The sequence below is a fragment of the Arvicola amphibius genome, chromosome 6 (assembly GCF_903992535.2).
Source record: "Arvicola amphibius chromosome 6, mArvAmp1.2, whole genome shotgun sequence".
In the NCBI taxonomy this organism is placed as follows: domain Eukaryota; kingdom Metazoa; phylum Chordata; class Mammalia; order Rodentia; family Cricetidae; genus Arvicola; species Arvicola amphibius.
In genome coordinates this window covers 44,744,778-44,757,351 of record NC_052052.2, presented here as the reverse complement: position 1 = coordinate 44,757,351, position 12,574 = coordinate 44,744,778, and the positions used below count along the sequence as shown (strand labels likewise).

The following is a 12,574-nucleotide window of genomic DNA, read 5'->3' as shown; positions in this document are numbered from 1 at the left end:
CTTATATAGCTGAGGATGACCTTGAATTTCTAATCTTAATGTCTCTGCCCCCCAAATGCTGGGATTATAGGCTTGTGCCACTATTCCTCTCCTCATGCAGTGCTAGGGGTTGGACACAGTGGTTAGTGCATGTTAGGCAAGCAGTCTACCAAGCCCTATAAGTCATCCTCATTTGAATGAACATAACCAAGCAGCAGCTTGCCTGGTGTGAACAAAGTAGAAATTGGGGAGAATAAAGGTTTGCAAAATGTACCCAGCCTGCTAATTCTTCCCCTATAGTTTTGCTCCAAATTTCCCAGTTTTATAAGGAAAACTCTTCGGACAGCATTGTGTAGTGATGAGGCGAGCAGGCCTGCTTTTCTTCCTGCCCGGCTCCTGTATGGCTAGCTTTACACCCAAAATAACAACACACAAACTGTATTTACTTAAACACTGCTTGGCCCATTAGCTTCAGCCTCTTACTGGCTAACTCTCACAACTTGATTAACCCATTTCTATTAATGTGTGTAGCACCACGAGGTGGTGGCTTTTCGGGAAAGATCTTAACCTGCGTCCCTCTCAGAGAGGAGAGGCATGGCGTCTGCCTCACTTCCCTTCTTCCCAGAATTTTGTTCTGTCTTCTCCGCCCACCTATGTTCTAACCTATCAGGCCAAGCAGTTTCTTTATTAACCAATGAAAGTAACACATAGACAGATGACCCTCCTCCATCAGCATTGCTTTGTCTGAATCCTTGTCTACTATGTGAAAACTTGCTATCTTGTAACTTACTTTGTAACTAGACATTAGTAAAGATGATTTTGACACTAATCCTGAAGTTGTCGTGTCCTTACAAAATCATTTCCTGAGAAGAAAGTTGACTAGGAGGTTTAGTTTTTCTTTTATTTGGGGAATTTTTTTTTGTCGTTTTTGCCTTGTTTTAAATATAGTGTTCATTATTTCATTTTAAATATGAAAAATATGCTAAATCAGCAGACCTTTTGGCATATCTAAATATTTGATGGTATGTATAAAAATATGATGTATAGATATGGATAGGATAAGTCCATTTTATAGTATCATCCTTTTATGTATTGTAGATAGTGAAATAGAAGAAGAATCTGAAGAAGATGAAGATTATATTCCATCAGAAGACTGGAAAAAGGTATTTTTCCAAAACTTATAGTAATATTTAAAAGCAAAAAATATTTTGTAATGAATCATTTGTATTGAAAAAGTCAGTGTATTAGCTTTTTTTGTGATGGTTAAACATTTTGTAAATATTTGTTTATGCTCTTTATTAATATATCCAACTAACAAATATATATATCTTTTCATAAAATGATAGTGTGGGTAGAATGGGACTTTACTGAGTGTATTGATACTCAAACTAATGTTAGAAATCCAAATTTCTAATCTTCTAATCCTAAAGTAATAAATGTTGATGGTCTAGGTTGGGCTGCTCTACAAACATACAATTAGTTTTAAGATAAACTTGCAACATTAGGTTCTCTTTCCTTAAAATGTTACATAGCATTATTTATTTAACCACACAGTTAAATTTTATAGGGTTTAATTTTATGCTATTGCATAGGAGCTGAACCTCTTAAAAAATCATAGTACTGAGTTCTTCATCATAGTACTGAGTTCAAGACTGCTGCCTGAGATGATCAAGACTCACAGGATACTTCAGTCAGGACTTGATCATAACTCTAAATTTTCTTTAGGTCCCCATAAGATTATCAGTGCCCCCAACCAGCTCGAAGTAGCCTGAAATACTACGCCCACATTCCCAAAATATGGATTATAGATATTTTCCTTTTTTTTTTTTTTTTTTTTTTAAGAGGGGGAAGTGGTGCGGGAGAATTGTCTGTAATCTGTCAATCATGTTTTAAATAAAACGCTGATTGGCCAGGCAGAAAGAATAGGCGGGAAAACAAGACAGGAAGTAGAAATGATGTAATGAGAACAGGAGAATTCTGGGAAGGAGGAAGTTGATTCCTCCCACTCCTGCTCAGATCACCGAAGCAGCAGGATGTGATCTGCCCCACTGAAAAAAGGTACTGAGCCACATGGCTAACATAGATCAGAAAAATGGGTTAATCAGGATGTGAGAGCCAGTGAGAGGCTAGAGCTAATGGGCCAATCAGCTTTATAACTTTAGAGACCTATGTGTGATTTTCTTTGGGGATAAACAGTTGTGGGGTATCGGGCAGGACAGAAACCCAAACAAGCAGGTCTGGCCCTTGTTCATGTTACACTATTGCATAGGAGCTGAACCTCTTAAAAAATCATAGTACACACTGTGTTAAAGCAAATCATTTCTGTAGGAGGATGTTTTCCTTAGTGAAAGATGATTATCTGATCTTTCCTCGTTAAAAAATAATACCCTCTTAGTTTTTTTTCTTCTTTTCCTGGGTTTTGTTTTCATTATTTCATGCATACGGGTGTTTTGCCTGCATGTATATTTGTTCCTGTTGGAAAATAGAAGCCACAAAGATCAACTTTGACTACCTTCAGGAGATTGTTGTTTCCTTATAGAAGGAGGAACTAGAATATGTAGTGATATTTCATTTGTATTTTGATAAATAAGTAAAGCTTTCCTGAAGATCAGAGAGTAAAACAGCTGCGCTTTTTTCAGCCTTACAGGCCAGGTGGTGCTGATACACACCTTTAATCCCAGTAGCCACACTAGTTTGCCTTAGATACCAGTTGGTACACTCCTTTAATCCCAGCACTAGAGAGGACTACAAAGTAGGAGGAGACAGCTCTCAGTCAGTCTCATTCTGAGATTCCTGGAAACAGGATTGCCATTTTGGACTGAGGTATGGGTAAGAGCCAGTGACTGGCTTTTTTGCTTTTCTGACCTTCAGATAAGTACTATTTTTTTAAAATACAAATGAAATTTCACTACAGGAATGAGTCATCAGAGGTTGAACCATTACCTTCTTTACTCTCTTCCCTATTGTATGCAATCCTTTCCCATCTGGACAGGTGCCAGAGTGTGTAGTGTAGATGATTGAAGGGGGAATGCCATGTGTGAATCTATAAGGAGTCATTATCCATTCTGGGATGAAGGTGAGAGGTGAGTGAATAAAGTGAAAAGAGGCATAGTGATTGGCAGCAGAGTTACTCTGTAGTGGACACCATTAAGAAAATGCTGAACAATGCGGAAGAAGTTGTGATGGTCTTTTCGAAAACTGACCATGAGAAAGTTTGGTTTTTCCTGGTGGTAGAACAGTGGCTTTATTGGATTGAGCATGTCCATGAAGCAATAACATAAAACAAAGAAGTTACTAGCAGTAGAGATGAAGTTTTCAAACCCCAAGTCATTCCTGCAGCATGTTCCTACCTTTGGGGGGTGGGTGTTTGCTTTTGTTTTTTCGAGACAGGGTTTCTCTGTGTGGTCCTAGCTGTTCTGGAACTCACTCTGTAGACCACACTGGCCTTGAACTCAGGGATCCTCCTGCCTCTGCCTTCTGAGAGCTGGGATTAAAGGGGTTTGCCACACTGCTTCGCTACATGTTTATACCTTTAATGTCCATGTTTTCACTTGAAGATGTCAGATCCATCTGTGATGGTCCCCCTTTCATGTGAAACCTCAGTGGTGATCTCTAGTTGCCTTTCTCAAGAGACATTTTCATGCCTTTTGGGGGAAGGGGGTCTTTTTCATTTTGTATTAAAGAAATTCAGGCACTAACCTCAAGAAAAAAGACTTGGTTTGGAAGTGAGTCCACTTAGTTCCTGCCACACTTTTTATAGATCTTTTATGTTTTTCCCCTTTTTTTAAAGCTTTGTTTCTCAGACTTCAGTGTGAGTTAGGATTGCCTTTGCTAAGCACTGAGCTCTGTCACTAGAGTTTCCACTCAGTAAGTATAAGTTGGGACCTAAGGACTTCAATTTCTAACAATTTCCCTAGTGGTGCTAATGCTGCCATTGCAAAGAATCATAAGTGTAGATACTCTAAAAACATCAAAAGTTGATTTTCTGGTTTTTAGGATTTTTTTTATTATTGTTTTAACTAGCTCATCAAAAAAACTTATTGTTACTAATTTTTTCCAGATCTTGTATATGTTGTTTACATTACATCTCATCCATTATTATTAATATTTTCCATCCAGTCCTATGTAAACTCCTAGCTATTATTAACTCATTCATCCTCACAATTCTGCCATGAGGTAGGTAATTGGTTTTATGACAGAGAGCAGAGTGAGTGTACCCAAGAAGATAGTGAAGCTAGACATGAACATAAGATGTGTATCACTAGATCTTTTTGTTATGTTTAAAATAGGAAATCATGGTGGGCTCCATGTTTCAAGCTGAGATTCCAGTTGGCGTTTGTAGATACAAAGAAAATGAAAAAGGTGAGTTATAGTAATGTTACATACCTGAGCTTTTGATGTGATGGACTGATTTTGGAGCGGTGGTGTATGTTCATGTCTAGGTACACTCACCTGTTTGTGCTCATGTGGAGGCCAGAGGTCATTTTTGAGCTCCTTTCCCTGTTGGCTTTTCACCTTGAGACACAGGGTCTGTTTGGCTAGACTGGCTGGCTGGCCAGGGGGCATCTTTCTATTCCTCCTAGTGCCTGGATTACAGATGCTCACTGATACTCTGGCTTTCACACAGGGTGCTGGGGTCTAAACCCGTGTTCTTAGGCTTGTGCAGCGGGCACTTTACCCTCTGAGCCATCACTAGCCCTGGCCTGTTAAATTACATATAGATATGGTAAGGACACTGCAGCCACTAAATAACCTACTAAAAGAAGTGCATCCGTCAGGGCTGGGCACTGTAAAGGAAGCACAGTGATTGGCCCTCCCTAAAATGACTACTGGAAACTCTTGTCTTAAACTTCACACAGTCCTGAACAAGAAGAAATGAAGACCTCATTGTCTTTTGGAGCTCCAGCAAGTTTTGGAATAAGGTCCCTATTGACTCAGCTCGAGTCACATGCCTGGCCAGAAAAATATCACTTTTCAGAGAGTGGTGGAAACTTATCTTTGCCTTGGCTCTTAATTTGTTAGTGGCATTAGTGTCTGTCCCCTTCAGACCATATGAGAATTTCGGCTTTGGTTTTCAGTAAGTGGTTATCAATATACAGCTTTAATGAGATGTAATTTGCATACCATACTCTATAGAAGTGATCATAGGCCTGTGCCTCCATTCCCTTGTTTTATGCACTATTGAGGATCCAGCACAGGGCTTCATCATACTAGGAAAGTACTCTGCCAGCCGAGCCCAGGGTCCAGCAAAAGACTGTTTCTGAACAGGTGTTGGCCAGATAAAAAGCATCCTTTGTTGAAAGGTCACAGAACATTTATTTTTTTGTTTTTAGAGTTTGCCTTGAGGTTGGGTCTTGCACTCTGTAGCCCAACTTGGCTTTTATAGTGGTGTATTATTTGTGTTTAATAAATAAAGCTTGTCTGAAGACCAGAGGGCAAAGCAGCCAGACTAGTAAGCCATACAGGCCAGAGAATGGTACCACACACATTTAATCTTAGGACTCAGGAGGAGACAGAGGAAGAGTTCAAGGCCACCCTGGGCTATACAAGATTAAATTTGTCTAAAAGAAACAGCTCTAGCCTGGCGGTGGTGGCGCACGCCTTTAATCCCAGCACTCGGGAGGCAGAGGCAGGCGGATCTCGTGAGTTCGAGACCAGCCTGGTCTACAAGAGCTAGCTCCAGGACAGGCTCTAAAGCTGCAGAGAAACCCTGTCTCGAAAAACCAAAAAAAAAAAAAAAAAAAAAAAAAAAGGAAGGAAAGATAAGAAAAGAGAAGAAACAGCTCACACAAAGGTGGTCCCAGCACTTGGAATCACAGGTCTTTAATCCCAGCACCAGGGAGTTGGAGACAGGAGCAATGTGACTAGGCGGAGATGAGAATATAAAGGGGAAGAGATAGGAACTCAGTGGAGTGTGGACTGGAGAACATTGCAGGATCGCCCTTTTGTCTGACGTTTGGTAGAGGTAACCTCTCTCTAGTGGCTTGGCTACTTTACTTCTTCAGCTTGAACTCCAATATCTGTCTCTGAGTTTTTATTATTCATGCTACAGGGTTTGAGCTCCCTGTCCGTCCGTGTTCCCCCCACTCCCCCCTGTTAGTGTTCACTAGTACAAGGGGCTGCTTTAGGTTTTGTTGTTGTTGTTTTGTTTGGTTTTTTTTAGGCAAAGTCTTACTGTTTCCAGATATTCTCAAACTCCTGGGTTCAGGCAGCCCTGCTGTTTGTTTCCTAATGCCTAAGAGTATAGGCATACTGCTACAGCACCTGGTTTTAGTTCTGATGTGATGAAAATGGGGAAGTGAGCAGATGTAGTCTGCCTTTAGGACAGGTTTAATAGCCTTCATCCAGAATACTTGATTTTTCGATTAGGAACACTCATCCTGTAGCAGTTCACTTGGCTGTGTGTTAGAAGGCTATGTGGATGTGATGTTTTGAAAATATGTCAGTGTCTGTGGTGAGCTCCAGTGTTGTTTGACATTGCTCATGTCATAACTTTTCATAGCTAAGACATACTGAGTCAATCACATTCTTTCTTGGACATTAAAAATGGAATAAAATTGGCAATGTATAAGTATACATTTATTCATTAGGAACTATTTTTCTAGAGTATAGAGGTTTGTGGCATTGTAACTAGCTCTCAGCATCTTGTGTCAAATATTTGGTTTTTCCTCAAATCAGAATATATAGCCGTCTCCTAATTCTTTTATGTAGTTCTTGCCAATTATGTATAATAGAGTATGGGAGATGGTTATGTATAATAGAGTATGGGAGATGGTTATGTGTAATAGAGTGTGGGAGATGGTTTTGGTGGTTTTATTGCTTATATAACACATTCGATTTGGTTCCTCTGAATTTTTCTAAGTCTGTTGTAGTGTGAGAGCCCGCTGACCAGCCTCATCAGATTCATCTGGGGTGAAGTAGCAATCTGGGGTCTCGTTTAATGACTGCTGAGTCTGTCTTTGATAAGATGCCATACGCTTTCCTCTTCTCAATACAAGGAATTTTGAAAGTCATCGAGTGATTTCCTTTCTGTTGATGTTTAAGTCTTTTGAGGCCTTACAAACTTTGTTCAACTGGATTTCCTCACTGCCTCCTGTCATACCTCTCTACCTTCCATCCAAACTTCTCAAAAGCTTTGCTTTATTTCACTTCCCACTAACCTTCCCGGCCTCAGCTTCAGTCCTTACACCCTCATGTCCTTGTTAGTAGACCCAGCAGGCCTCTGCTCAACCCTGGTCACCCTGGGATGTAACCAGGTTTGGAAATCGCTCCTGGAAGCACTTGTCATGCCTCCTGAACTGTCATATTTCTAGCATTTGAGGCTGTTGCTTCTTAGTTTTATGGGGTTTCAGTGTCATTTGAACTCTCATAAGGCACTGTCTTAAGGTCGTATTCCTTTTTTTTTTTAATTTTGGTGGGATTTAGACTATTCTTATTACATTGGAAATTATGTTGAAACTTTTCAAAGGTTGTGACTTATGTGAAAATGATTATAGCACATGTGCAGACACATAAGAAAAACGCATAAGACAAGAGAACAGAGGTCCAAGCCTGATGACCTTAGTTTGATCCTGGTGTTTACATGTTAAAAACTGACTCCCAACAGGTGGTGGTAGCTGCACACACCCTCAATCACAGCTCTCTGGAGGCAGGTGAATCTCTGAGTTTGAAGCCAGTGGTGTACAGAGCAAGTTCCAGGATAACCAGGTCTATACAGAAAACCCTATCTCAAAAAAATAAAGAAGAGCTGACTCCTATAAGTGGTCCTCTGACCTCCACATGTGTGATGTGGCACGTGCACAACATACAAAAGAAAACAAATGTAGTTTAAAAACACGAGTTATTTGTTTACTGTTATGTCTCTATACAAATAATGTCTTTTTTGGCAGTTTTGATTAATGTTTTGTTTATGACTTTAGTATATGAAAATGATGATCAGCTTCTGTGGGACCCAGAATATTTACCAGAAGATAAAGTGATTGTATTTCTTAAGGATGCATCTAGAAGAACAGGTGATGAGAAAGGTGTAGAAGCAATTCCTGAAGGATCTCACATAAAAGACAATGAACAGGTACAGTAGTCAGGAAAAATTGCTTGGGTTTTCCTCATAAATGACAGTCCTCCATTGCTTAGTGTGGGTGCTCTGTCTACCTGAACTCCTCTTCTGTAAATTGGAATCAGCACAAGGCCTCATGTTGATCAGCTTACATCACTGGTGTGGTTTCTGCCCCAGTAAACAGAAATTTATGTATACTTTTCATAGTGCTTTTTGTTTTCTATTCTATCTCCATGAGACTCCACAGTTTTGATGAAGTTGGCACCTTCATCACAGATAATTCCATTGTGTATATGGTCAGGCTAATACCTACTTTGAACCTTCTATAACAGCATTTTTTAGAACCTTGTTTGTCTTTGTTTTTCTTTCCCAGTTTTTTCAAAATTATATTGGGAATCTCAGAAGACTACAAAGAATTACAGCTTTAACAAAATGATATTTTATGAGGTTGATATCTGTTGCTGGAATACTCTGTTCACCAGGTTAATACTCTGGTCACCAGGTTACATAACCTATGTTGTACATAGTGAGAGGCATAGAAGATTAGGATTGAACTCATCTTTTTTTTTCCCTTGGTGCTCTGTATGTTGCTTTCACCAAAATTGGATCAGAAAGCATAGAAATAAACAGATGATTCAGAAAAATGTGCTCTTATAAACGAGCATCAGGCTGAACTGTTAGTAGTCTTTGAGTCTTACATAGAAACCATTTCTTTTTTAGGCTTTATATGAATTGGTTAAATGCAGTTTTGATACAGAAGAAGCCTTAAGAAGGTTGAGATTTAATGTCAAAGCAGCTCGAGGTAAGCATATGCTAGACTTTGGTTTCATGACTCGGTTGAAATTTTAAAGTTCAGCTGTTTACCCAAATATGTCGTCAGCTTAATAATTGTAGTCTCTCAGTAGATATTGCAGCACATAAATGTCACTCAAATTGTTACAGGGAATGAGGTTAAGATTGTTGTATTATACAAAATTAGGACATTTAAGTGAAAGTCTAAAATTTATGCCTTACAGCTTCAAAACATATTTAAAGATTTTCTTCTTTGAGCTTTATAATAGTCCTATGAGCTATGTAAAATAACACTTAAACTGCCTAACTTTAAAATTGTGAGACTGTGCTGGTGAGGTGGCTCAGTGGGCAAAGTGGTTGTCGCTAAAACTGAAAACCTAAGTTTGAAAGCTGGAAACCATGTAGGGGTAGAAGGAAAAACCAGTTCCATAAAGTTGTGCTTCGGTGCACAGAACACTACAATGTGGCTGAGGCAGGTGTAATTCATAAAACCTGAGTTTTTCCTGATGTACTCTAAATATGGCTCCCCCACTGCACTGAAAGTGCTACGTGCATCTATAGGTAGGACAGTGATGGGCCATTCGTTCACTTGGCATCAGTCTGAGGGCTCTTTAGCTCCGGCCACCTATCCACGTGAGTCTCAGTCATCATGGTCTTGGGAGTCTGGTTGGGAGGCTGAAAAGTAGTTGCTGATCTTCAGAGGAGAATTAGAGGATATTGTTAAGGCCTATTGTAGCTGGATATAATCTAAATTAAGGTGAGAATTTGAGGGGAAACTTTGGAGAACAAAATATTTTTGCTGATGAGTAAATGAGGAAAGAGGATGAGGTAGGGGGCAGAACATACTTTCATGCAGAATCCAAAATAAGAAAGAACTTAGCAAGCTGAAGACTTGGACCGAGAACTGAGGAGAGCCGAGAAGTGGCTCATAGTAGAAGCATTACAAGTTGGAAGCCTGGCTGGAACTATAGCAAGACCTTGTCTCCACAACAAAGAAGCAATAAGTGGCCCAAAATTGAGATTAGAGAGTTAGGGACCAATTTTTATTAAATCGTGAATTTTTATCACTATCTTTTGCAGTGACCAACATTAGCACTCAAGGGCAAGTTAAATTTTTTTGCCAGAAGTTACATTTTTTTTATTTCAATTTCTTTATTGTATATTTAATAGTTTGTTTTTATCCCCTCATTTTGTCAGAGGAATTATCTGTGTGGACAGAGGAAGAGTGTAGAAATTTTGAACAAGGACTTAAGGCCTATGGAAAAGATTTTCATCTGATCCAGGCTAATAAAGTAAGTAATAATTTATTTAGAGTTTTTATAAAATTATAATCTTTTGGTTTACAACTACTTAGAATAACATACATAGACTGCCTGACATTTTTGCCAGGTGATTCTTTTTTTTTTTAATTAAAAATTTTTTCTGTTTTGCATACCAGCTCCAGTTCTCTCTCCTTCCCCTCCTCCCACATTCACTCCTCAAAGCGAGTAAGGCCTCCTTGGGGAGTTAGCAAAATCTGGCAAACCAAGTTGAGGTGGGACCGTGCCCCTCATCCCATATCAAGGCTGAGCATGGTATCTCATTCACCATTAAGGATAAGTCCTGGTCCCACTGCCAGGGACCCCACAGACTGCCCAAACCACAGTAACTCTCACCTGATTTAGAGGGTCCCATGCAGGTTTTCTAGCTGTCAATCCAGAGTCTGTGAACTCCCTTTGCTCATGTGATCCCTCCTCCCTCTCTTCAGCTGCACTCCAGGAGCTCAGCCCAGTGCTTGGCTGTGGGTCTGCATCTGCTTCCATCAGTTACTGGATGGAGGTTCTATGATGACAGTAGGGTGGTCACCAATCTGACCACAGGAGAAGGAAGGCCCCCTCTCCACTATTGCTAGGAGTCTTAGCTGGGATCTTCCTTCCTTGTGGATTCCTGGGAAAGGATTATACATTTTTAAAACAATGTGTTTTTATTCATTCTTTGAGAATTTTATACAGTTTTTATCATATTCTGTCCCCTCCTCTAAGTCTTCCCAAATCCTACCCAACCGATTTAAGTGCATGCACGTGCTTGCCAGCAATGCAGACACAGCACCCATGGAGTCTCAGTTTGTCTCGGCTGACTGCTACCGATTGTGGGCCTGCCTCTGAGTGTGCTTGATAGAACCTGTCACTCCATTAAAGAAGACATTTTGCCTCTCTGCAGCTATCCATTGCAAATTCCTCTTTAAAGTTTTTTTTTTTTAAATCTTAAAATATCCTTAACATCAAATTTACAGTGAAAATAATAGTGTGCTGTAGTGTGCGTGTCAAAGGGCAGCTCTGGAACCGGTCTCCTTTCCCTTCTAGAGTCAGTCTCTCTGTCACTCTCCCCCATGGTGCACTGGGATTGAACTCTGACTGTCAGGCAAGCACCTTAGCCTACTGAACCATCTTACTGCCTTTGATTAAAATATTTTTTTATGGTTACCTAAGTCCTAAATGATCTTAAATCATATTCTTAAATAATGTTTTTCAGAGGTATCTATCACAATAGCCTTAGATGATGGTTTGCTGTCCTATAAATATCAGTCATACAATATATATCCTGAAGAACTAAACAATAACTTTCAGACTTGAGCATTTAATTCTTTTCAAGGTTTTTTTTTTATTATTATACTTATTCATGAGTGTGGGAGGGGGCATGTGAATGCCACAGTGCACATGCAGTAGTCAGAGGACAATTTTGTGTAGTGGTTAGTGTCCTCAGCGAGTACCTTTACCTGAGACATATTGTCAACCTTTGGGTTTTTGTTTTGATGATTGTTTTGACATAGAGTCGCACTATTTAGCTCTGACTGTCTTGGGCTGGAGAGATGGCTCAAGCAGTTAAGAGCATTGCCTGTTTTTCCAAAGGTCCTGAGTTCAATTCACCAGCAACCACATGGTGGCTCACAACCATCTGTAATTAGATATGGTGCTCTCTTGAGGAAGAAACCTGGTCAGTTGTCATCATCAGGTTGGACCATGAAACCCAGTATGGACAAGTTCAACAGAACTGCCATATACGGGCTGCCCATGCCTACTTTAGCATTGCCAGAGTATAAATTTCATTTCAATTTTTTCAAATTCAGTATTGGAACTTACTATGTAGACCAGGCTGACTTCAAACTCCCAGATCTGCCTGCTTCTGCTTCCCAAGTGCTAGAATTGAGGTGTGTGCCACCTCAGCTGGTGGTGTGTTTTTTTTTTTTTTTAACAACAGAATTCTCATAGGATTTTAAGTAGTAACCTACCATTTTACATAGTAAGGAAAAAATGAAGTACCTTTGTGGGGAGATTACAATAAAGTCTCAGCATAAATATAAAAACTCATGAACATTATTTTTCATGAATGTGATGAGCTGGACCTTATATTTTCAAATCTGGTACAATACTGAGTATTTGGTGTTTATTGGCCATTTTAGAGTTCATTATATAATTAATCCACTTCAGATAAATAGATGGCAAAAATTTTCTCTCATTTTGCAAGTGGTTTCTTTACTCTGCTGATAGTTTCATTTGCAGTGCAGAAGCTTTTAGTTTCAAGCAGTCCCACTTTTCAATTCTTCGATTTGTTTCTTATATTGGTAGAGCCCTTTATAGAAGGTCTTCACCTGTACCTATACATTCAGAAGTTGCTGGGTTTTTTTTTTTTTTCTTTAACTTCTGGCAGTTTCAGAGGTTCAGATTTTATATTAAGGCCTTTGACATTTTGAATTGATTTTTATACAAG

At 39.5% G+C, this 12,574-nt stretch overlaps 1 protein-coding gene across 7 annotated transcripts in view; it reads left to right on the top strand.

The window, feature by feature from the left end:
• Positions 1-12,574, top strand: part of Mier1 (MIER1 transcriptional regulator) — a 51,688-nt gene that overhangs the window by 29,693 nt on the left and 9,421 nt on the right. For all 7 annotated transcript variants that reach the window (XM_038335460.1, XM_038335467.1, XM_038335462.1 and 4 more), the window contains 5 exons: positions 1,078-1,142; positions 4,269-4,341; positions 7,899-8,050; positions 8,756-8,837; positions 10,025-10,119. In XM_038335460.1, coding sequence (XP_038191388.1) covers positions 1,078-1,142; positions 4,269-4,341; positions 7,899-8,050; positions 8,756-8,837; positions 10,025-10,119 — 467 coding nt within the window. The remainder of the gene's footprint in view (positions 1-1,077; positions 1,143-4,268; positions 4,342-7,898; positions 8,051-8,755; positions 8,838-10,024; positions 10,120-12,574) is intronic.